This window comes from Heterodontus francisci, chromosome 26 (assembly GCF_036365525.1).
Source record: "Heterodontus francisci isolate sHetFra1 chromosome 26, sHetFra1.hap1, whole genome shotgun sequence".
Classification (NCBI taxonomy): Eukaryota; Metazoa; Chordata; class Chondrichthyes; order Heterodontiformes; family Heterodontidae; genus Heterodontus; species Heterodontus francisci.
Window position 1 is genome coordinate 52,030,239 of NC_090396.1, and position 26,365 is coordinate 52,056,603.

A 26,365-nucleotide genomic window follows, 5' to 3' on the forward strand; every position below is an offset into this window, starting at 1 on the left:
AGTAGTTTAGGTCAGATGGTTTCACAGGTCGACGCAACATCGAGGGCCGAAGGGCCTGTACTGCGCTGTAATGGTCTATGTTCTATATAAAGCGTAGTGGAAATCTAGAAGTCTCTCTCATAAAAGAAAACTCTGGGATGCAAGGGTCGTTTGAAATTTTTGAGACTGAGGTCAATAGTTTTCTGTTAGGCAAGAATATTAATGGATGTGGAACGAAGGAGTTGCAGTACAGACCAGACATGATCTAACTGAATGATGGAACAAGCTCAAGAAGCTGAATGGCCTACTCCTGTTCTTATGTTCACCCTGTTTTGACAGGTTATATATAGAGCTGATCTTCACGAGGCAACAGTAAAGCACTTTTGGGCAATAAAGAGGTTGGAGAGAAACTGAGTAATTGGATCGAGGCAAAGGCAGAATTGGGCCAAACTTGATACATCTGCACTGTGCCATGCCCCTCCACCCCCGCAAACCCACCAACTCTTATGAACAATACCAACTACTGTATTTATATAGTGCCTTTAATATATTAAAACATCTCAAACCTCTTCACAGGAACATCAAACAATTTAAAACTGAGTCACACAAGGAGATATTAGGACAGATGTCCAAAAGATTATTCAAAGTAGTAGATTTTATAGAGCGTCAGAAAGGTGGCGAGGTTAAGGGAGGGAATTCCAGTAATCAAGGTCTCGGCAGCTAAAAGCACAGTCCCTAATAGTGGAGCGATTAAAACCAGGATGCACAACAGGCCAGAATTGGAGGAGTGCAGAGATCCTGGAGTTGGAGGGCTGGAGAACGTTACACAGATGGAGAAAGGTGAGGCCAAGGAAGGATTTAAAAACAAGGATGACAATTTTAAAATGGAGGCGTTGCTGGACCAGGAGTCTGTGTAGGTCAGCAGGCACAGGGTTGCTGGGTGAACAGGACTTGATGCCTGACAAGACTCACTGATGAGCATCATACATGAAGAATGACTCTTTGTTACGGTCTAGCAATCTCATTGGTTGTCGGTAATCACACATCTAGCCAGATGCTCAGACAAAGCACTGGACCAATTCCAGCAAAGGCATGCCAGATAGAGGCAGGATTTCACCAGAGTCAGGATTTCACCAGCTTTTTGTTTACATAATAATGATTCATTGGTTTCTGGTCTAGTGAATCGTCCATGGCAATAATTTTACTGAATATGATCGTCAATTTTTGGTCCATAGTAATCAGTGCTCACTGATCCCTGGTCATCATGTGATGTGACTCCTTACTGCCATACTATGATAAAGCAACAAAGCCATGGAGCAATTGCAATTGATTTATCCTGCAGTAAAAAAAATCCTTTTAAAAATGTCACCAGTGTCATAAATGTAACAACTTGTACTTATATAGTGCCTTTAATATAGTAACAATCGGCCAACTCAGCTCATGTGCTGCTGAAATCCTCAGCCATGCCTTTGTTACCTGTAGACTGGACTATTCTGATGCTCTCCTGGCTGTCCCCCCATTTTTCACTCTTCATAAACTTGAGCTTATCCAAACCTCTGTTGCCCGCATCCTAACTCGCATCCAAGTCCTGTTCACCCAGCAACCCTGTGCCTGCTGACCGACACAGACTCCTGGCCCAGCAATGCCTCCATTTTAAAATTGTCATCCTTATTTTTAAATCCTTCCTTGGCCTCAACTTTCTCCATCTGTGTAACCTTCTCCAGCCCTACAACCCTTCAGGATCTCTGCACTCCTCCAATTCTGGTCTGTTGCGCATCCTGGTTTTAATCGCTCCACCACTGGGGGCTGTGCTTTTAGCTGCCTAGACCCTAATCACTGGAATTCCCTCCCTTAACCTCTCCACCTTTCTGATGCTCTATAAAATCTACTTCTTTGAATAATCATTTGGACATCTGTCCTAATATCTCCTTGTGCATCTCAGTTTTAAATTATGTTTGATAATGCTCCTGTGAAGTGCTTTGAGATGTTTTAATATATTAAAGGCACTATATAAATACAAGTAGTTGTTAATATAAAACATCCCAAGGCACTTCACAGGAGCATTATCAAACAAATTTGGACACCAAGTCACAGAATTAGGCGAAGTGATCAAAAGCTTGATCAAAGAGGAAGATTTTAAGGAGTGCCTTAAAGGAGAAGAGAAAGGAAGAGAGCTGTGGGAGGGAATTTCACAACTTAGGTCTAGATAACTGAAAGCATGGCCTCCAATGGACAAGAGGCCAGAGTTGGAGGAGCACCTAGGTCTTGGAAGGTTGTAGGGTTGGAGGTCACAGAGATAGGACAAGTTGAGGCCATGGAGAGATTTGAAAACAAGGATGATAATTTTGAGGTGTTGTCAGCCCAGGAGCTATTGTAGTCTAGCAAGCTCAGGGGCGATGGGTGAACGTTTCTTGGTGCGAGTTAGGATACAGGCAGTAATGCACTCCTGTTAATTCAATGTCAATCTTGGCTTGAAAAAAAAGTGAATTATCCAAGACTTCAAATTAGGAAATTTTAACAAAGAAGTACAAGAGGATTTTTTTATGCACAACTTCAATTTGAATTAAAAATAGGCTATAATATAAATACATTTATTTGAAAAGTTCTCTAAAATAACCCACATAAGTGTTAAACAATATAATAAATGACTGGTCAAAGTTTCAAATCAGAATGGAATGGTCTAAAAGGCTGCCAATTGTTGGTATTCTATGTTAATTTGTATCAGACTACTGATTCTATGCTTAAATTATTTAACACACTGGATCAAAATTCTTTCTAAATGTGCTTTCAACCCCTCTCCAAAATATCTAATACTCTTCATAATGATTGTTGCTGCATGGATTCGCAAACATGAACTCATACTTGCCTGTCTGTTAAGTGTTATGGCACTCGGCTGGCACTTTGTACAAATCCCATCAGGCCACGGGGGATGCCCTTCACACCCAGATTTGATTTTGCAGCTAATGTTCTCCAAGGCAACAAACTTACCTCTGCGAGCAGAATGAGAATCATAATTAAACCGTTCAACTTTCTAACAAGGTTGAGCAAATCAAGAAACATGAAACCTGCACACCACTGACATAATACTAATCATAGCAGAATAATTAGCAACCTCAATCAAGATATTAAACCTCGGGTGCTGCTGAAGAGATCATCTGTTTCAGTGTTCCGCTGGGCGTCAAAGAGTTATTTCATCAAGCTATCAGAGGATCTAATGCTGTTGCAGGGAAAGAAAAATTGATCTGGTTGCTTTAATAATGCAAACAGATCAATCGTTTAGGACTTGGCTGCCTGATTAATAAAAAAAAAGTGCTCGAGAGAAAGTTTGTGTGAGATTTCTAGCTCAATCATCGAGTCAGTTCTGTGGAGGCACTGGACAAAGGCCACAGTTGGTATTTGAAGACACAAAACACGTAAGAAATGCAGTGAAATAAATAGAGTAAGCAGTAGATTTAGCCAGTGAGCATCTGACTCTCACAAACTAGGTTTGATCTCGAGTGTGCTGCGCTTGCTGAGCTGTTAGAGATGGAATAATTTTCTTCAATGAGTCCAGATTTTGGGAGATGAGGAAGAGGAGAGAAAAAATGGCCAGTAACTAACTTCAGAACAGTAGTATAGTATGACTGCTCTCAAAATTTAAAGTAAAAAATTACAATTCTTTTAAATTCTATTCTCAATATGAAAGGAATTCAACAATTTTAAAATAGCTGAAATCAGAGTAACTATTGTGCAGCAATTCTGATGAAAAGGTCATTCAGACCTGAAACATTAACTGTTTCTCTCTCCACAGATGCTGCCTGATCTGCTGAGTATTTTCAGCATTTTCTGTTTTTGTTTGTAAAGCTACTGTGTGGTGTTGGTTGCCTAAATGTTTCAAGTGCACCAAGTTTTTGATAGCTTAGTAACTATTTTCGATGCAATGAATACGAGTCAAAACCTGAATTCATGTCTTTGAGGATAAATGGACCATATGTTTTAACATGGAACTAGTGAAACTTAAAAGCTGACAAGTTTAAATTCTTCTGTATTACCCAAATCTTAGAAGATGGACTGTATACACAAGAAACAATTTATAACTTTAGATGTGATTCATATTTATACTATTTCAGTGCAGCCTAAAAGAACTACTGATTTCTACTGCCATTGATTAATAGGACTGTAATGGTGTTAAATAAATTGGTGGCCTGAAAACCCAATGTAGGAGTTGGGTGCTTATTTTGGCAGCAACATTTAATTTCAACATATATTTTTTTTTTTATTCATTCATGAGATGTGGGCATTGCTGGCTAGGCTAGCATTTATTGCCCATCCCTAATTGCCCTCGAGAAGGTGTGGTGAGCTGCCTTCTTGAACCGCTGCATTCCATGTGGGGTAGGGACACCCACAGTGCTGTTAGGAAGCGAGTTCCAAGATATTGACCCAGAGACAGTGAAGGAACGGCAATATGGTTCTAGGTCAGTAGCATATATATATTGGAATAAAAGACTTCAAGTCAAAGTAAAACAGTAAAGTAGTAGGCATGGAACAAAGCCATCAGTGTGCTGCCACATAAAGGCAGTGACTAAGAAAATGTGCACGTAGGAGTCTTTGCTCTCAAATTACATACAGGAATTGACTTCGGAACTGAACTTCACGAATATCACTTTCATACATAAATACTGTGCAAGGCTGTCTTCAGGGCGTAACAGAGAGAAGTCAAACACCGCAAGCTGGATTATAAGGGCCTGAATCTACCTTTTGGGGTTCGGATCCAAATCTCTAACATTGGTTTACATAGGTCAATAGTAGCATCTAAACAGCAGACATCAGTGCAATAAGAAAATTCAAAACTGAACTATGACTACCATCAGGACCAGGATGCTTTGAATGGATAGATTCTATATCAGGATATTCTGGAAAATGTTTTTTCTAAACATCCATAATCCACTTGACAACTTCATTTAGTTTGCCACATCCTGTTATGATACGATGGCAGTTTTAAACCAAACCATGAGGAAATAAAGTATGAATCATAGACTTGAGTAGAACTACTTTTAGAAAATTATTATTGTGGCGATTCTGAGAAACTCTTCTGCCAAAGCATACTTACTTATCAGCACCACCAGTCAGTTTTCGGATGTATGCATGGAATGACATATGTTTAACAGGTGGGTCCAAGTGATTGAGATAGTCCTCATCAAAAGGCTAAAGAATATAAAGCATAGTCCATAAACATAAATGAAATGTAAACAACAGTTTATGCCAAAAGGATAAGGACTATTTGTGTGTAAAACAGAATAAGTCAATGCATTTTTCACAAACACCCTTATTGAAATGTGATTAATGCAAACAGGAACGTTTTGAATGAAACATAGAATACTTTAAATGCCAGATTTTCTATAAATGTGAATATGTCAGAAACACAAGTGTTTTACTCATATACCTGGGATATAGCACACATTGAAGGAAAATATTGGTTGTATCCATTTACCACTCATACCCCAAAATGCAACACATCCCTTGGGTTTAATGGGCTGATGCTACCTATGACAGTTTTCCAAATCAACCAATGCTTCCTATTTTATTTTCCTGATTTGAATTCAGAATGAGTATAATGCCACCGACACCCCCCATAAAACTGCTCTAGATTATTTTTGAATTTTTAATTCTCACACTCAAAATATTAACACCCTTTCAGATGCTGACAAACTTGCTATACATTGGTAGAATTTTCTGCTTTTATTCCCCTTAGGTGTTGTGCTCTTTTGGGGGCTTGTTTCCCCCACCCACCTCCCTTTTTGTCCTTAATACCAATCTGTTTTCTGTATCTTCAAAGAGATTGGTAGCAAACGCAACAAAGGGATTTAGAAGTAAAGACAAACTTTTTTTTTTTTAGAAACATTCTATTGTACAGGTGAATGACAAAGTATGGTGTAAAAGCTCAAGAATAGTTTGCTTTTAGCTGGATTGAAAACAAATGGAACATTGAAATACTTCAGGTTGATAAATAACCAAGCATCATCAATATGGAATTTTGTTTAAAGCACCCTGAAAAACCTTAACAAGATATATCACATCACAGTCCACTTAACACATAGCCACCATTGCATTAACAGCTTACAAAATTATGTATTAAAACCAATTGTTCATTAAATTCCATTAACACATACAAGACTAATGATGGCAACAAAAACTGAGAGGAGACTGATATTTGTTTTAAACTGATAGCCTGTGTCTGTACATAGCGTGCTGAGAAACAAAATTAAAGGAATCGATTTATAAAGGAGACAGGTTTAAGTGCATGTTAACTGAATAACAAATAAAAGTAGAAAATGCACAAAACACATAAGGGGTTTTACAATTACCTAGTCAGCACACAGGATAAATAAAAGATAAGTAGTGAAGTGACGGCAAGTCTGTGCTGTAGACTAATTGAAACAGAATGAAAAATACCAGCCTTTATTCTTGAGACCCTGTATACTTTTGAGTGGACCTAAATCAAAAACTGCAGTAAAATGATGGCATTTGATTGTACTATACCAATTAGTCTTTTTAAACTATTTAATGTAGATACGGATTCAAAAAGTTTACGATATTTAAAAAAAAGCTGTGTTCAAGATTCTACATGTACACTTCCATTTCCATAACTGGTTTGAGAACTCAATATAATTAGCACACACCTGAATGAGGACTAGTCAGTTAAAAAAAAGCACCATACCTGAAAATATTTATTGGAATATGAATATAGGTTGAACATTTTTAGGCATTTTGGCCCATTATAAAATTATCAAAACGTTCAAGTCTGTGTCACTGGCTGATTTTGATAATAATTACCCTGTGTGATGAAGTATATTATATCCAATTTCAAATATATTTTCCAACACTTCACTGGATTAAAAATAGCAATTTTCAACATATTTGTTTTACAGAATATCCTCAACTGTATGAAAATAAATGTCAAAGCAGGTTCAATTATTGTCACTCATGTCTCTTAGCTAGAAGGTTTTGGACAGAAGCCTGATGTCATGCCCACTATTAACACACCAAGTTAATGAGTAGAGTACCATACAGTCACTTCCCATTATGGTAATGTGAAAAGCAGTTCAAACTGTCTTGATCAATATCTCATGGACAAAAATGCAAATTCTGAAAAAATGCACTGATTTCCAAATAATGATTTGCTGCGACTTCCTTACCTCCAACGGTACACAATGAACGCATTTGCCCAGCGCACCATGCCGGCACCTATCAAAAACACAACCCAGAAGAAGTTTAACAAAGAAGGCAATGCTATAAACAAAAAACTTGAGATCTTAATGTAGATTTTGACTTTGTGAGAGACAGTACATAATGGGTGATAGCAAATGGACAGCCTGATTTCCATCTCCCCCGGTTACTTCCATTGAAGTCACCCATTTTACACTAACGCACAAAGTCATTATCCATCCCCTTATATCTTAAAACTTTCCACAACAAGACGATAAAATATTTACTACTGCTACCTTCTTTACGACTTTATTACAGATTGTAAATACAAGACTCACTTATATCTCAACTGTGAGGACCTAATAATCAGCCAAGTCAAATTTATCAATACCACACCATGACAGATCAATCAAATTGACTGATTCTTCAGAGTCAACCGTCAATTGAAAGAATTCTTCAAATCACACTATAAACTAAATTCTGTGATATAATTTTAGGGAAATTGCACATACATACCGCAAGTTGCTTTCTTGAAAACCTGCAGTAATTTTGTCACATTTTATTAACCTCAGCGAATAAAGAACAGAAATGTTCCATTCTCTCTAAAAGATAAACTTAAAAACAAATTAAAACCCAACAGTCATTCTTCCCTTCTCCTTAAGCAGTCCCCCGGGACTGAGGACGATTTGCTTCCTCTCCAGTTCACAGAGTTCTACCATGGCTAATGAGTCTGATGTATGAACCGCAGACTCTATCATGTGGGGAAGGTGGTGTTTCAAGAGTTGGATAGGCGAGTTACTTGGGGGGCTGTGTGCTTCTTCTGCTGCCTGGACTTGGCTTCTGCGTGTTCCTATCAAAATCTCATGAGGAGCTCGATACCTTCCTGAATGCATCTTCTCCACTTCGAACGAAAGAGACAGGGACTCCCATGAGTCAGCGGGTATGTTGGATTTCTTCAGGGATGCCTTCAGAACATCCCTAAAGCATTCCCTCTGTCCTCCTCGGAGTCTATTGCCACAGCGAAGCTCAGAGTACAGCAATTGCTTTGGAAGCCTGGTGTCAGGCATGTGAGTGACATGGCCCCCAAGCAAAGCTGTTTTTTAAAAAAATTCATTCATGGTATGTGGGCATCGCTGGCCAGGCCAGCATTTATTGCCCATCCCTAATTGCCCTCGAGAAGGTGGTGGTGAGCTGCCTTCTTGAACCGCTGCAGTCCATGTGGGGTAGGTACATCCACACTGCTGTTAGGAAGGGAGTTCCAGGATCATGACCCAGCGACGGTGAAGGAACGGTGATATAGTTCCAAGTCAGGATGGTGTGTGACTTGGAGGGGAACTTGCATGCGGTGGTGTTCCCATGCATTTGCTGCCCTTGTCCTTCTAGTTGGTAGAGTTGGAAGGTGCTGTCTAAGGAGTCTTGGTGCGTTGCTGCAGTGCATCTTGTAGATGGTACACACTGCTGCCTCTGTGCGTCGGTGGTGGAGGGAGTGAATGTTTGCAGATGGGGTACCAATCAAGCAGGCTGCTTTGTCCTGAATGGTGTTGAGCTTCTTGAGTGTTGTTGGAGCTGCACCCATCCAGGCAAGTGGAGAGTATTCCATCACACTCCTGACTTGTGCCTTGTAGATGGTGGACAGGCTTTGGGGAGTCAGGTGGTGAGTTACTTGCCGCAGGATTCCTAGCCTCTGACCTGCTCTTGCAGCCACGGTATTTATATGGCTACTCCAGTTCAGTTTCTGGTCAATGGTAGCCCCTAGGATGTTGATAGTGGAGGATTCAGCAACGGTAATGCCATTGTATGTCAAGGGGAGATGGTTAGATTCTCTCTCGTTGGAGATGGTCATTGCCTGGCACTTGTGTGGCGCGAATGTTACTTGCCACTTATCAGCCCAAGCCTGGATATTGTCCAAGTCATAGAGTCAGAGAGATACAGCACTGAAACAGGTCCTTCGGCTCACCAAGTCTGTGCCAACCATTGACCACCCATTTATACTAATCCTACATTAATCCCATATTCCCTACCACATCCCCACCTTCCCTCAATTCTCCAACACCTACCTACACTAGGGGCAATTTACAATGGCCAATTTACCTAGCAACCTGCACGTCTATGGCTGTGGGAGGAAACCGGAGCACCCGGTGGAAACCCACGCTGTCACAGGGAGAACTTGCAAACTCCACACAGGCAGTAACCAGAACCGAACCTGGGTCGCTGGAGCTGTGAGGCTGCAGTGCTAACCACTGTGCCGTCCCAGTCTTGCTGCATTTCTACACAAACTGCTTCAGTATCTGAGGAGTCACAACTGGTGCTGAACATGGTGCAATCATCAGCGAACATCCCCACTTCTGACCTTATGATTGAAGGAAGGTCATTGATGAAGCAGCTGAAGATGGTTGGGCCTAGGACACTACCCTGAGGAACTCCTGCACTGATGTCCTGGAGCTCAGATGATTGACCTCCAACAACCACAACCATCTTCCTTTGCGCTAGATATGACTCCAGCCAGCGGAGGGTTTCCCCCCCGATTCCCATTGACCTTAGTTTTGCTAGAGCTCTTTGATGCCATACTCGGTCAATTGCTGCCTTGATGTCAAGGGCAGTCATTCTACCTCACCTTGAGTTCAGCTCTTTTGTCCATGTTTGAACCAAGGCTGTAATGAGGTCAGGAGCTGAGTGGTGATTAGCAGCTCGATGCTGAGAATGTTGGCTTGGGAGAGGATGGAAGCCATAATCCTTACCAACAGGACCACCACAGACCCTATCTCAGTGAACTCTGGTGTCAAACACAGCTGTGTCATTTCACCAACCCTCTTCTCCATCTTCCTTGCTACAATTTTGCACCTCATCTCCAGCAAGCTTCCCACAGGAGTGGAGGTAACCTACAAAACAGAGGGGAAATTATTCAATCTCCGTCGCTGCCACTGCAAAACAAAGGTCACTCCAACTTCTGTCATTAAGCTTCAGTATGCAGACGTTTGTATATGTGTTCACTCGGAGACGGAACTCCAAGTCATCGCTGACTCCTTCACTGCAGCATATGAGGATGGGCCTTACTTTGAAGACCCAGAAAACTAAGGTCCTGCTCCAACCCATCATGCGCCTATCAGGATCCATGGCGGGACCCTGGAAAATGTGGACCATTTTCCACATCTCAGTAGTCTCCTCTCAACAAAGGCAGACATAAATATCTATAGCCACCACCGGCTTCAATGTGCTAGTTCTGCCTTCAGCCGACTGAAGAAGAGAGTGTTTGAGGACCAAGATCTCAAACCTGGGAAAAACGTAATGCTGTACCAGGCAGCAGTGATCTCTGTGCTCCTATATTCTTCGGAGACTTAAACAAACTACAGCGGGCACCTCAAGGTAAAGGCCTGCTACCCGACCCGGACCAGACGACATGCGTCAGGTCTGGGTCGGGTCGCTCTTCTGGGTCCAGGTCGGACACACGCAGTAAGTATTGCATTTTGCTCTGCTGGTAAAAGCTGAAAAGCCTACCTGAGCTGGGAGTCTGGGACATCAAGGAGGGAAACTCTGAATCAGCACAGTGAGCGTCTCTATGACGTCATCACGCTCATGCTGCAGCTTCCTGCAGATTCAGAATGGGAAGGTAGGTAAAATGAACATTCCAGTGGTTAGGTCGGGAAAAAACGGAGGGACTTGGGCCAGGTCGGGCCCGGGTCCGAAGTGGTTCGGTGGGGGTCGGGTCGGGTTTTGTTTTCGTGACCTGAGCAGGCCTGTACCTCAAGGCACTGGAGAAATACCACTAACAGTCATTACAGTGCAGAAAGAGGACACTCAACTCATTAAGTCCTGACTGGCTCTCGGTTTAGCAATCCAGTCAGTCCCATTCCCCTGCTTTACCCTGTAGCCCTGCAAGTTTATTGCCTTCAAGTGCCTATCCAATTTCCTTTTGAAATCAATCATCGTCTCTGCTTCCACCACCCTCATAGAAAGCCAGTTCCAGGTTATTACCACTCGCTGCATTAAAAGGTTCTTCCTTACACGACACGTGTATCTCTTGTCCAAAACCTTAAATCTGTTTCCCCTAGTTCTTGCGCAATCAGCTAATGGGAACAGCTTTTGTTTACCTTATCCTAAACTGGTCATAATCTTGTACACCTCAACCATTTTCTGCTCCAAACATCACCAGTTTCTCCAACCTAACCTTCTAGTTCAATTGCCTCATTCTGGAACCATTCTGGTAAATCTTTTCACCCTTTCAAGGGCCCTCAAATCCTTTACAAAAGTGGCTAGACCTGGATGCAATACTCTTGTGGTCTAACCAGAGCTTTATAAAGGTTCAGCATAACTTCCCTGATTCTGTACCCAACACTTCTTAAAACCATTTTATCTCAATCGCCTACCATTCAAATGGATGTCAAATCTGGTTTAGATTGTACATTGTGTCACAATTGCATCTTGCTCCAGCAGTGGAATTTAATCAAGCTCTCATTGTATTATATTAGCGAGTATGTTTGTACCTTACAAGCTAGGGGCTCATTGGTGAGACATGGTTATGTCACTAAACTATTAACACAAGTTCACGCCAGTAACAATTACCACAATTAAGCTTATGATCTCACTTACTGTGCAGAAACATGGAGCGTGCATCGGGTAGAGGCAAAAATCAGAGGGGTGGTTGGTGCAGGGAGGTTTGGGCAAACCTAGACCACTCACTGGAGATATCCCAAGAATCATGGTAGTGGCCTCGGAGTAGGTCACCAATCCTCCCGACTACGGATAACGAGTGAAAGAGGAAAAGAGGCGAATAACTTATAAGAGGGAGCACTGCCCCTCAAAAAAGTGAATAAACCTTGGGTAAAGAGGTGGTTCATAAATATCTTACACTTGAACTTTTATTCCAAGAGTCCACCTGAGCCTCCAGGTCTGCAGAGACCGACCCTAGCTGCCGCCCAACCGAAAGAGGTCACCTTTCATCTTAATTTATAGTGACTCGAACCTAGTTAATGTGCAATTCTATAATTGATAAAACATACATAATTAATGCTACTCTGAAGGTTTCTGTTCAGAAAGTCTTACTGTTGCTGGTCCCTGTTTCTGTATATCTTTCCATCCTGTTTCATTAGATACTGGTCAATTTCATCTTCCACAACATTCATTGTTGATACAGTTGAAACTCGTGACCCTCCATGAGCCTGGATTGAAGTCTCCATAACCTGAGTGGAAGTCCCTGCATCACTTGATGGAAAGAGGAACAGCATGTCTCCATGTCTAAGGCAGAAGATATTAAGAATAAATTACTGGGTTTACGCCTGTCAAAATACTGAACACTACAATACTGAAAACAAGGACATATCAAAGTTATATTACAATGGTCCAAATTACAGCATTCCTGTCAACAAAGTAACCTTCAATATCTTTGAGAACCTAAGCATTCCTTCAAATAACCACATGTATCGTATGTCGAGCTTTTTCTTTTAAATATAACACACTAACACCTACCAGTAAACTTCACTGTAGTTAAAAGCATTTGGCTTATTTTCATTGATATTCAAAGTTATTCTTTTTCTCTGAGCAATTTCTGATAAATACCTAAACCTCATGTTTTCAGAAACATCACAAAAGCCAGGAGTCATGGCTAAAGGGGAAATGGAGAAAATGAAGGCAATTCCCAATATTTGAGCATTTAATTATCTTTAGGCATTTCCCACATCATCAAAATGTGACCTAGCATCCCTACTCCAGACTGGGGGTATGGCAGGGGGTTCCACAGGATGGAGGCATGCTGGGGGAAAGAGTAGAGCTGATCAACATACAGTGGTCCCTTGCTGGAACTGTTTGCATGTGGTCATTGTCAGGCCAGGTCATGCAGGCTTTCCAATTGACAAGCAGCCAATGATCATGATGTTCTCTTTTCTCTGAGTTCAATGACCTCCTATCCTCCCTTAATCTCACCCTCCATGTTAGGTCTCCAACCCATATTCATGGCCACCCACTTGACTTTGCCATCTCATGTGGCCTCGCTACTCATGTAATATCAATTACGGATAAGGTAATCTCTGATCACTTCATTGTATCACTCTCCACCTACATCCCACTTCCCCGTTCAAACCCTACATCCTTCTGCATCCATCCCTGGAAAAAGCACTCCCCAATTCACTTACAATTGCACTCTCAAAATGCCAATTGTCTAGCCTTTGGCCCTCTGTTCACATTTCTGCACCTACTGATTTGCTCAACCACACCCTCACCTTTGATGCTGTCATCTCCATTAAAACCATTACTCACCCAACCCTAGCCATTCCTCCTGTATGACCCTTAAGCCCAAGGGAAAAAGGCTTGAACAGATATGGCAGACAACTGGTTTAGCCATTCACTGTCAGATCTGGCTAGACCACATAAAGTACTGTCGGGTCCTGCACTCGACTACTAAAAGTGCTCACTATTTCAGGATCATCTTGCCTCCAACAAGTGTGAGGAGTTCATGGATTTCTTTGTCACCAAGACTGAGATCATCAGCTGCCTCTGCCACTTCCCTACCCTAGCCCTGAACTTGCTTCTTTCCATAGTTTCTCTCCTGTTCCCCCCCCATAGTCCCTCTTTGAGCTGATCTTGTCCATGTGTCCAACCACCTGCTCTCTCGATCCTATTCCCACTAACCACTACTGACCACCTAACTTTCCTTCCTGGTTCCCATGTTAGCTGACATTGTTAATGGTTCTCTTCCCTCAGGCTCTCTCCTTCTCTACTGCAAATCATCGCCCTCTCATTAAAAACCCAACCCTTGACCCATATGCCCTTGCAAACAACCACTTCAGCTTCAATCTCCCTTTGCTCCCCGAAGTCCTTGAATGTGTTGTCGCCTCCCAAATTTGTGCCCACATTTCCCTCAACTCCATGTTTGAATCCCTCCAAACAGGTTTCCACCCTTGCCACAGTACCAAAACAGTTCTCATCAAAGTCACAAATGACATCCCACGTGACTGCGACAAAGGCAAACTATCCTTTCTCGTCCTTCTCAACTTATCTGCAGCCTATCACACCATCCTCCTCCCAACACTTCTCCACCGTCGTCCAGCTGCGTGGGTCTGCACTCCCTGGTTCCATTCTTATCCATTCAATCATAGCCAGAGGAACGCCTTCAATTACTTCTCTTCCTATTCCCGCAGTTACCTTTGGTGTCCCCCAAGAATCTATTCTTTGCCCTCTTCCATTTTTCATCTACATGTGCCCCTCAGCAACATCATCTGAAACACATCAGTTTGCACATGTCGCTGACGCCACCCAGCTTTAACTCATCACCACATCGTTTGTCCCCTCCACTGTCTCTAAATTGTCATGCTGCTTGTCTGACCTCCAGTACTGGGGGAGCAGAAATTACCTCCAATTAAGTATTGGGAAGATTGAAGCCGTTGTATTTGGTCCCCACGACAAACTCCGCTCCCTCACCACCGACTCCATCCCTCTCCTTGGCAATTGTCTGAGGCTAAACCAGCCTGGTCACAACCTGTGTCATATTTGACCCTGAGATGAGCTTTCAACCACATACCTATGCTGTCACTAAGACACCTAGTTACACCTCCGTAACATCGGCCAACTCTGCCCCTGCCTCAGCTCATCTGCTGATGAAACCCTCATCCATGCCTTTGTTTCCTCCACACTTGACTTATTCGATGCGCTTCTGGACAACATCCCACATTCTACCCTCCGTAAACTTGAGGTCATCCAAAACTCCGCTGCGCATGTCCTAACTCGCACCAAATCCCATTCACCTATCACCCCTGTGCTTGCTGACATACACTGGCTCCCGATTAAGTAAAGACTTTAAAACTCTCATCCTTGTTTTCAAATCCCACCCTGGCCTGCCCCCCTTCTTATCTCTGTAATTACCTCCAGCCCCACAACCCTCCGAGATATCTGCATTCCTTCAATTCTGGCCCCTTGAGCACCCTGATTTTAAATGAGCTACCACTGGTGGTGGTGCCTTCAGCTGCCTAGGCCCTAAGCTCTGGAATTCCTTCCCAAACCTCTTTGCCTCTCTTTTACTCCTTTAAGATAATCCTTAAAACCTACCTCTTTGACCAAGCTTTTGGACATCTGCTCTAGCATCGCCTAGTATCGCCTTACGTAGCACAGGGTCATATTTTGTTTTATAATGCCTCCGTGAAGCGCCTTGAAGGGGGGGGGGGGGTGGAACTTTTACATTAAAGGCCCTATATAAATATATGCTACTGTTGATACTCATGGCCTAATCTATTGCAGGAAGAGGTTGCTTTACAGTGTTTAGAAACTGAAAATGATTGTCACAGACAAAATAACCATAACCATTAGTTCCAGAAATTCAGAATACTTGTAACTAGAGGAGGAATTGCTTTTCCTCTGCAAGCCAACTAAAATTATATTGTTTTCAACTTGTAGAATACAATAAAAGTTTATAGCCCAACATCAAAACAAAATTCCCCTTCAACTGCTCACTCACTCTTCATCTATTCCATGTATATATAAAAGGAGTCTATATGGATCTATTTCTTAATACACAATAAAGGTCAAGTGTTTCCCTATGAGGATGTAAGTAGAGCAGAAAACAAAAAACAGACATCCTCACCTCGGGTACTTCCTTGTCCCTCAGGGCAACCTCACAGTCAAGCAAAGTGTGTATGCCTTTTAATCTCTTCCCCAATTACATAATAATTTGATAGCAATTAATTTAATTTGCAACATTGGGTTTATGGTAATTGAGTAAGTAAAAGTCTGTTTTTGTTACATAGGATTTTTAAACTGATGGCTTGGAGATCGCATTTCATGATTCTGCAAATTTTCTATAAAATTGGAAATGACTGACCTTACTCACAACTTCAACTTGCATAAGCAAGCCTGTTGGAATAAAGTCACTTTCTCAATAAAACTTGACAAGTTTCAATAAATCCAAAGCCTCAAATGATCAGAAAGGAGTTATGTCCACTTTAACACTGCTTACATTTTCAGCATCAGGAACGTTTTTCTGTAGGCATCTCAAAGCCTCCCTTGCCCATTCATTTCTTTTCAAAATGTCTAGATGTTGAAAGGTGCTCATTACTACTAAAAATGGTTAAATACCAATACGTACTTAATTTTAAGCAAAGAGAGTGATTTACTCGTCGTAGGGGAGATCTCTCCAGTTTTATTTCTGTTAAGGTATACAGAAAAGCCATTGTTAGAACAGCCAAATTCCTTTGCAACCTAAAAGAAAAACAAATTAAATTACAATTAGAATGAGAGAAGTAAAAACTCCAGGACTTTATGCACGTTTTGATCTAAATGTGCAGGTACTGACCCATATGTAGATCTCGCTACCACTCCTGATTCGTGATAATAAAACAAGAAACAAGCTTCTTCTTCAGATTGAATAGGAACAACAACCTGACATAGTCATACTCACAGAATCATACTGATCCGCCAACTTCCCTGACTCCTCCATTATCACCCCTAGGTATGTCCTGTCTCACTGGAGGGACAGACCCACCAGAGGTGGCATCACACCTTTGGAAGAGGCTGGGGTGGCCCTGGGAGTCCTCAACATTGATTCCAGACCCCATGAAGTCTCACGGCATCAGATCAAACAAGGGCAAGGAAATTTCCTATTGATTACCACCTACCAGCCTCTCAGTTGTTGCCTCACCACTCGTAAGTGTTGAACACCACTTGGAAGAAACAGAGTAGCAAGGCCACAGAATGTACTCTGGGTGGGAATTCCAAGATGGGCTAAGTAGTACCTCTACTGAGCTAGCAGAGTGTTGAAAGGCATAGTCGCCAGCCTGCGGCAGGTGGTGAGAGAACCAACGTGAGGGAAAGACCTAACTGACCTCGTGGTCACCAATCCACCTGTCGCAGATGCATCCATGACAGTACTGGTAGGAGTGACCACAGCATTGTCCTTGTTAGAGACAAAGGCCCATCTTCGCACTGAGAACATCCTCCATTGTGTTGTGTGGCAATACCACCATGCTAAATGGGATAGATTCAGCATAGATTTGGCAGCTTAATGAAGCGCTGCAGGCCATCAGCAGCAGCAGAATTATATTCAACCACACTATCAAGGTTCAGTATATTCCCCGCACTGCTATTACCATCAAGCCAGCGGATCAAACTTAGTTCAATGAGAAGTGCAGGAAAGCATGCTAGGTGCAGCACCCAGCATACCTAAACATGAGGTGCCAACCTGGTGATGCTACAACACAGGACTACATACATGTTGAAAAGTGGAAGCAGCATGTGAAAGACAGAGCAAGGTGATCCCACAACCAATGGATCAGATCAAAGCTCTGCATTCCTACCACATCCAGTTGTGAATGGCAGTGGATAATTAAACAACAAATGGGAGGAGGAGGCTCCATGAACAATCCCAATGATGGTGGAGCCCAGCAAAAGACAAGGCTGGAGCATTCACAACCATTTTGTGCCAAGTGAATGATCCATTTCAGCCACCTCCTGAATTTCCCACCTTCACAGAAGCCAGTTTTCAGCTAATTCTATTCATGTGATATCAAGAAATGCCTGAGTACACTTGATTAAACAAAGGCTATGGACTTTAACAACATCCCAGCTGTAGTGCTGAAGACTTGTGCTCCAGAACTTGCTGCATCTCTTGCCAAGCGGTTCCAGGACAGCTACAACACTGGCATATACTCGACAAAGTGGTAAATTGCCCAGGTATATCCTGTCCACAAAACACAGGACAAAGCCAATCCATCCATTACTGCCCCATCAGTCTACACTCAAGTAGCAAATTGATGGAACTTGTGGTCGGCAGTGCTATTAAGTGGCACATTTACTCACCAATGACCTGTTCACCGATGTTTAGGTTCACCAAGAGCACTCAACTCGAGCTCATTACAACCTGGGCAAGAAAGCTAAATTCCAGAGGTGAGGCAAGAGTGATTGCCCTTGGCATCAAGGCAGCATTTGACTGAGTGCGGCATCAAGGAGCCCTAGTAATATTGAAGTCAGTGGGAATCAGTGGCTGAAATCATTCCTAGCACAAAGAAAGAAAGATGGCTGTGACTGTTTGAGGCCAGTTATTTCAACCCAAACATCTTCAGCTGCTTCATTAATGACCTGCCCTCGATGAGGTCAGACGTGGTTTGGCCTCAACTGGAGTATTGTGTTCAATTCTGGGCACCACACTTCAGGAAGATGTGAAGGTTTGAGAGAGGATGCAGAAAAGATTTACAAAAATGGTTCTGGGGATGAGGGACTTCAGTTATGTGGATAGACTGGAGAAGCTGAGGTTGTTCTCCTTAGAGGAGCTGGAGAGGAAATTCGATAGAGGTGTTCAAAATCATGAGGGGTCTAGGCAGAGAAGATAGAGAGAAACTGATCCCATTGGCAGAAGGGTCAAGAACCAGAGCACACAGATTTAAAAAGTGATTGGCAAAAGAGTTAAAAGGCGACATGAAAAACTTATGTTTCTGCAGCAAATGGTTACGATCTGGAATGCACTGCCTGAAAGGGTGGGAGAAGCAAATTCAATGGTGGCTTTCCAAAGGGAATTGGAATAAGCATACTCAAATGAAACTGATAAACTTAAGGAAATAATACAAGTTTAACTGAAGTTCTCAAAAAAAATTTCCCTTGAAGAAAATAATTCATTACCTTTTTCAAAAATTGGGCTCCTGTTTCTCGTTTTCCCACATTAATCCGTTTCATACCATGTGGTGACTGGATACGGACAATCTACAAAAAGGTTAAATAAACATTTAAGCACACACAAACATGGCAAAGGTTATTAAAGCATTGACAACAGCAGCATGTCATCTTACATGATGTTCTAGATCAAACTGCAATTAAAGCCCTTCAAAACAGAATCAGAGACTGGGGAATTAAAAACATTTTCAATGGGACTGCAGCAGACTAAAACAAAGGGATGGCCGAAATACTTAGCTGCTATCTCTATGTTTATTATATCAATTGTTTCGATCTGTTTTGATACAACTCTTATCAGCTACTTTGCGCTATTGGCCAGTTATCATTTTAGGTTTGCTGTCTTATTTTCTTTTCATATCCATTTCAGCCACCCTTGCATCTGCAAACATATATTCTACCATTCCACAGTGTAAACTAAAGGTAAATGGTGCACCATCATATTAAATATCAATCCCCTTTAGCAAAATAAAGAAAAATGACTGGGCTTAATGCCTTCCTACAAATACTGAATCCCTAGGTTATAAAGAACTTGTGCTTTTTAGAAAAAAAATGAAAAGACTCAACTATGACCAGCGTACTGAATTTCAATGTGTGAAGAGTTTAGCCACAGCCTGAAATGAGCCACAATTCTGTGACAATGCAATCCCACTCAGTTCATTTTTAATATTAACTGTTGCAAGCTTTAACAACAAATAAAAATGCATGACAACTCTGTAGCTACAAGACTTGACTAATGGGTTCCAAACAACTGGTAAACAGCTCAAGTTCCAAGTTTTAGAAACATATGCTGCATTTCTCCACATTGAGTCAGCCAGTCCAGATTGGATTAGAGAGAGGTCTCCTCCTAAGTGAATCTGTACAATTCTCAGATGATCAAGCAGGTAATGACAAGGTCTGTAAACCATCAACTGGGTCATTATAATCTGCTAACTGGTGAGGAAAACATATCTTCAGAGAAGAAGCCTGCAGAGTCAGATCCAAAAGTTACAGCATTGCTGTAGTACATTATGCCAATGATCTGTTCTGCAACATCATCCGGCGTGGGTTATGAGAGGAAACCTCCATCCCACCTGAGAGAAGTGCCCAGAAATGCCAAATGGCTCCCCATAAGCAAAAGAAAAATCAGTCTGGATTTTGCATCAATAACAGCGCATATGGCTATTATGGAGCAAATTGGACAGCAACCTCCAGTCATTACATATGCGAAGTTAAACGTGGAAATCCAGAAGCTGCTATTTGATTTGTCTTGCTCCCCCACAAGCTGTGCTCCAACAGTACCTCACTAAGACTCAGCATTGAAATCCATGGAAGAGCATGATGTTACTGTACTTACCCACTAGTTATTCACTAAATACACCAGAAAAAGTTAGGGCTGATGCATTCAGGTGTAAATGAATTTTTAATGGCATGCTAATTATTGCCGAACAACCTCACTGGCACTGAAAATTTAATTTTAAAGTGTGAAGACTCATTCCTTCAAATTTTAATTATTGTTGGAGATTTTTTTTTTTAAATTAAACTTTTTTCAGTCTCTCTCAATACCATCCTTCTTTCGGTTTCTGTACATGATTTGACACTAAATTAAATATTCTAATTTAAAGTTCTTGGTTTAGACCCTGCGTGGCTCAGTGCGAATTCTTCAATCTAGCTAGTTGAGGGGACATGCTGTGCTTGCCCTGTTCACACATGCCCCAGATCCCTGTACAGGCACCGCAATAAGAATCTCAAGTAACTGCAGGTTTCCACTCAAACGCCCATGACGAGTCTATGCACAGCTGTAAGCTTGATGAAACTTCAATGTTAACCACAAAATCCAGGCCAATGTTACACAGCTGTATTGGCTGCACAAATCTGTCTGAATTTGGGATTGTGTGCAGGCAAACAGCAGCTAAAACACCATGAAAAAGAAAATATATTTTACGGAAACATTTAAAAAGTCCAGATATGCTACATCTTGATTTGTAGATTTTGTATTGCAGTGTTGCAAGATGAGCAGTATAACTGCAGCCAAGATGCCATTAACAAACAGTGGGCAGATGGTAGATGGTGCAAGTCTTTAATAATGCATTGAATTCCACATTGCCTGAATAAAAGGTAGAGAAAGAGGGCAGCATAACTTGCTGCTCTCTGCTTAAACTGCTCTAAAACGGTTTCCATGTCAAACCAGTAAGTGCATTGTTACAATATTCCATTTCTCTTGCAATTTCTGGCACAATATTAAAATCTATGTTATTCAGTGACTCAATCATAATTCTCTGAACTATTGGGTTTGAATTAGTTTTTCAAAAAAAAACTTGCACTAAGAGGAATTTTTTCTCTGTAATTCAATCTCTCAAAATCCTGCCATTCAACAGTTATGAGCAACTGTGACAGAAAATAAGCAGTGTACCCAAATTTTAAAATGGTATTGGCTTTCTTACTTCGATCATGTAAAAACAGCTTCACTCACAGAATAACATCCCAAATTTAGTTTGATACAAATGTCACAGATTTTACACAAGGAGTGGGCCAAGCCATTCAATTCAAATACAAACATGTTGTGGGAATTGTTCAATATTTAATAGGCAGCTTTTCTTTGAATTCAGATAGTTATTTAAATCTCTGATTCCAGTTGCCTTCCAGCTATTCCACATTGGACAATTCCTCTAAATTCTTTGACTTGGCCATCTCTCTTCAGATTGCTGAATTGGTGAGAAAGAAAATCCATCACATAAAAGAACAGATTACAGTTTAGCACAGCATCATAATTGTTTGTAATTTTCTACTTAATTGAAGAGATAGTTAAAACGGATTAACTGTAAAATTTATACCACATTACAACTGTTTCCTTTTCTCTTTGCTGCTTAATAAATTTGTCCAAGTCACAATCTGGTGTAGTATTATTCTGCTGCCTTCAGACTCGAGGAAAAGCATGAGGGCACATGATAAAACCAATAAATGAAAAAGTGAAAGATTCCATGTTCAATTTCTAGAATGCTACTAATTTAATATTTCACTATCTGGGCAAGTAGAAGTACTGAGAACATGGAGATCAATCTTTCACCTGCAGGAGTGGTCTGAGATACTGAACCCAAGAAGTATCTGAACTAAAACAAATCTAAAAAAATAAAGTCTTCGCTACCAACAGTGAACATTAAAGAGGCAATCTCCCCATTGGCACAATTTTTAAAACTCAAATCATTATAGCAATTGTTACAGTTGCATCCAGTTAAATGCATCACTTTTGTTCAAAATTGCCCTAGATGGTTCCATTAAGGAGTGCAGTCTCCTGATCAACGTTACAAACATGGTATTTACTACGTACAGAATGCGTGCGAGCATATGAAAAGTCCAAATACATGAAACACTAAACGAATTAAACATCATATTGTAAATAATTGCACTTACACAAAACAGCTTAGGCTTTATGTAAATTAATTATTCTACACAATTATCGTGAAAAATTTAGTGCTCTCCTTTTGGATTTTTGTTGCAAGGAATATCCACTTACCTATTATAAAACACCCATTTTGTAAAACAAAAGCAGATTATATTTAACATCTGTTACATAGGCAATTCTTGAAAAACGGTGCTCTAAGCTACAGTACTGTGCATTACATCTAACCAATCTAGAGACAATGATTTTGTGTTGTTAGCTTGTATTTTAGTTTGAACAATGCCGGAAAACAAAGTAACAGCATACTAGAATGGACTGGATTTTGCAACGAACAGGATGATTCACTTAACCAGTGGTCCCTTAAATTAATTATGCACTAATTATTTGATCTTTATTATTGATTTCCTTGATATGACCTTTCGGGGAAGAGAGTTGAACAATATCTTAGGTCGGGAGTTTAAGAGTGAACTTTATAGCACTGTATTAACAATCACAACTGAAATGACAAAAGTACCAAAGTACATTGTCACTGATGCCAATTCATCGCCATTATCAGCTGTGCTCAATAATTCTTGCCAGCTAGTTCCCCAATAATGTCAACACTCACTGCTTAAACATTTTTAAAAAAGTTTTGGTCTCCTTACCTAAGAAAGGATATTACTTGCCTTAGAGAGGCTTCACTAGACTGATTCTTGGGATGAGAGGGTTATCCTAGGAGCAGAGATGGAGTAGAATTGGCTTACACTCTCTGGAGTTTAGAAGAATGAAACACAATCTCATGGAAAGGTATAAAACTCTTAGAGGGCTTGACAGGGTAGATGCTGAGAGGCTGTTTCCCCTGGCTGAAGAGTCGAGAACTAGGGGTCACTGTCTCAGAATAAGGGGCCAGCCATTTAAAACTGAGAAGGAATTTCTTCACTCAAAGGACTGTGAATCTTTGGAATTCTCTCCAGAGAGCTATGGATGCTCAGTCATTGAGTATGTTCAAGACGGAGATCGATAGATTTTTGGGCACTAAGGGAATCAAGGGATGGGGGTACAGTGCAGAAAACTGGAGTTGATATAGATCAGCCATGATCTTACTGAATGGCAGAGTAGGCTCAAGGGATTGTATACCCTACTCCTAATTCTTAAGGTTACTACATTTGATTTTTTTTTTAAAAAGTGGTGCAGATTGCCTAACCTCATAAGGCTATTGACCTAAGGCTGCAAAATCTTATTCCCTGTTTTCATTTTTTTTTAAATTACTGTTCCATTATAAATTCCTATGCCTACTTTTATAACAGAAACTGCTAATGCAATTACATTATCGTGACAGTGTTAGTGGAGTGCCTCGCCTCAATATCACAGCTTCTCAACCTTTACTGCAGACACACTCCTACATTCCAACAAGCTCCCTTTTCTGCTTCTCAAGTTGCAGTGCTTTGATTAGTATAAATAATATAAAACCAAGGTGTTATACTAAAGTACAGAAAGTGTGACTTCCAAAACAGGGACTGGATTGCATTCTGTTGGAAGACTCCACAGATAAAACATTAACTTGTCTGTTCTCTCCATGCATGCTGCCTCACCTGCTGAGTGTTTCCAGCAGTTTTTGTTTTTTTGTTAATGAATTCAGTGTGTGTGCCTTGGTCCAATTATGCCACCCTATAACCCAGTTTCCAATGACGGCTACTCTTGGTCTAGACACGTGTGCAAAGCTTTTCACTTTTAGTTTTCTTTTATTGAAACCTTTTAAAATCAGTTTCCTTCAGCCTTTTAAGCCACGCTGACAAACATATACCAGTCTTTCAGTTTTAGAACAGGTTGCATTGGTCCATTTTTTGCTGTGTAGCTACTGCCCTCTTCTAAAGAAAATTCAAAAGAAATAATGGCTTCTTCCCAATCTTCCAACTAACTCATTTATTACATCCTGTCTGAAAAACTATAAAATGGCAACTAAATTCAACAATAACTTGTATTAATCTAATACCTTTAAATTAAATGCCCTAAGGCATTATAAACCAAAGCTGGACACCAAGCCACATAAGGAGTTATTACAGCAGATGATCAGAAGTTTGATCAAAGAGGTAGGCTCTAAGGAACAGTATAAAGGAGGAAAGAGGCACAGATTTAGGGAAGGAATTCCAGAGCTTAACACCTCGACAGCTGAAGGCATGGCTGCCAGTGGTGCAACGATTAAAATCTGAGATACTCAAGAGGCCAGAATTAGAGCAGTGCAGATAATTCATTATATAAACCCCTAATTATCTTTACACGCATATCATTTTAGTGTTAAATATTGTAAAGGGGTTTACTGAACTGTTTTATGTATATGTACACTATACTTTAGATTCAGTGATTTCACCACACCCTTGGACACCATCAGACTGTATTCAATCTGCTGCCTTTTCTCAAATGTAGGAGCAGCTACAAGATGGTTTTTAAACAAAACAGGTTGTTCTAATATAATCAACATGTTCTTCATTCTCTAGCTGACATCCTCAAACTATGCTGACACACATATTAAAACTCCCTCCCTACCCAAAAATGCTAACTCATGCTGGGATATGACTCTACAGAGGACAGCAGTACTCCAGCACCTTGCTCAAGCCAATCTTCATGTTCATGTCCATTTAGGCTGAGATCAGCTAATTTAGCATAGACCCAGGATCCTGGCCTACATGACTCAGTGCAAGTAGTTCTTTAGCCACTGAGCAATTTGACAAGCTTCTAATTTAAATCCTACAAAAAAAGTAAAACTTTTAGGGGGAAAAATCTCACGAGCTAGAAGAGCAATTCTGAATACCTTAAAAAAAATCAAAAACTAGTGTAGTTACAGTTAAATGTGACCATTGCTTTTGTTGCTCAAAGTTTGACTTTGCAGCAGTAGCTACTTGTATTTTCCCCAGTTTTCAGCAGAGGCCGAAAACAGTGTTGTCCACGCAGTACCTAGGCGCCTCATTATTGCAAACAATAGTGACAGTATGCACAAAGGATTAGTCAAAACCAGTATAATTGTTCTGGTTGCATAGTTCAGTAATCTACAGGACAGAAAGTTCAGTGGTAGTCAATATAACGGAACAGTAGCAATCACAATTCCATGTGCTGTATTGTGGAGAAACTGACTTTAACCAAGTAGGCAACAAGGCTATGTACAATCCACATATAGTTAAAACATTCCAACGTCGCTGCAAGTAATGGTGATGCTGTGTATTTGTAAGCAGCTGTTTGGTGGAAGCAGTCCCGCACGTTTCCAGGCCTCCAGCTGGTTAAGGCCCGGGGTTTATTTGCCCAAATTGCTGCCTCATTGCTCTGAACACGGTGGCAGTTGGGGGGCGGCGAGCCCGGCCTTCCCCAGTCCCCGCTCTCACCCCCAGACTACCGGCGGGCCTGGCAGCTGAGAAGGGGGGGAACAGAATGACCCCGCTTGGCCCAACAGCGGGAGTGGGGGGAAAAGAGGTCAGGCCCGAAAAGAGGGGAAGCCGTTACTCACGATGTTCTCCGCCATCTCGCCCCCAGCGCGGCTCCTCCGCCTTTTACCGAAAATTTCCTTCCAATTCCTCCGTCACTGTGTGCCACCAGCAAACCCGTCCGACGCAGCGGAGTAAACAGATCCGCCGCACAAACAGTCCCCCCTCCCTCTGCATACAGCGCTGCAATTAATCAGCACACTGCAATCCTTCACATACTGTTTGCATTTTAGATACAAATTATCATACGCTCCATATGCGCAATAATTAATTATATTTGTGCAATCTGTCCATCACTATCCTAGCAACTCATATCCGTTTAGTTTTTCATACAAATATAAAACAATATATGCAACTGTTTTAGATCTTTGACGCTCCCCCACCCCTTCCATTAACACCCACAATACACAGATGAAATACACACGCAAATATTATTTTCCCTCCAGTTGTGTGTGCGCAGTTAAGTAAAAAGTTGGGGCATGAGGATGTTCCACCAATGGGATAACTCCTGTGGACATGATAGAAGAGGTGTGGTTAAAAAGTTGTGCTTATCTAAGCTAGATACAAATTAAATTATGGAACTGAAGCTGAAAAACAAAGTTACAAGTACTCAACATTATTGCAACATATTTTCATAAGGATTATTATGTAGAGTCATTTACGGCACAGAAGGAGGCCATTCGGCCCATCGAGTCCATACCAGCTAAATATTTATTTGCCCAAATTGCTG

The 26,365-nt window shown here is 41.2% G+C and overlaps 1 protein-coding gene across 1 annotated transcript in view; it reads right to left on the minus strand.

Moving 5' to 3' along the window:
• nploc4 (NPL4 homolog, ubiquitin recognition factor) overlaps positions 1-25,794 on the minus strand; it is a 69,639-nt gene extending 43,845 nt beyond the window's left edge. Inside the window, exons 1-7 of the mRNA XM_068058216.1 lie at positions 25,659-25,794; positions 18,757-18,837; positions 16,232-16,344; positions 12,205-12,396; positions 7,155-7,203; positions 5,069-5,163; positions 2,846-2,969 (exon numbers count right to left, since the gene is read on the minus strand). Coding sequence (XP_067914317.1) covers positions 2,846-2,969; positions 5,069-5,163; positions 7,155-7,203; positions 12,205-12,396; positions 16,232-16,344; positions 18,757-18,837; positions 25,659-25,673 — 669 coding nt within the window. The 5' untranslated portion in view covers positions 25,674-25,794. The remainder of the gene's footprint in view (positions 1-2,845; positions 2,970-5,068; positions 5,164-7,154; positions 7,204-12,204; positions 12,397-16,231; positions 16,345-18,756; positions 18,838-25,658) is intronic.
• Positions 25,795-26,365: the final 571 nt, after the last annotated feature.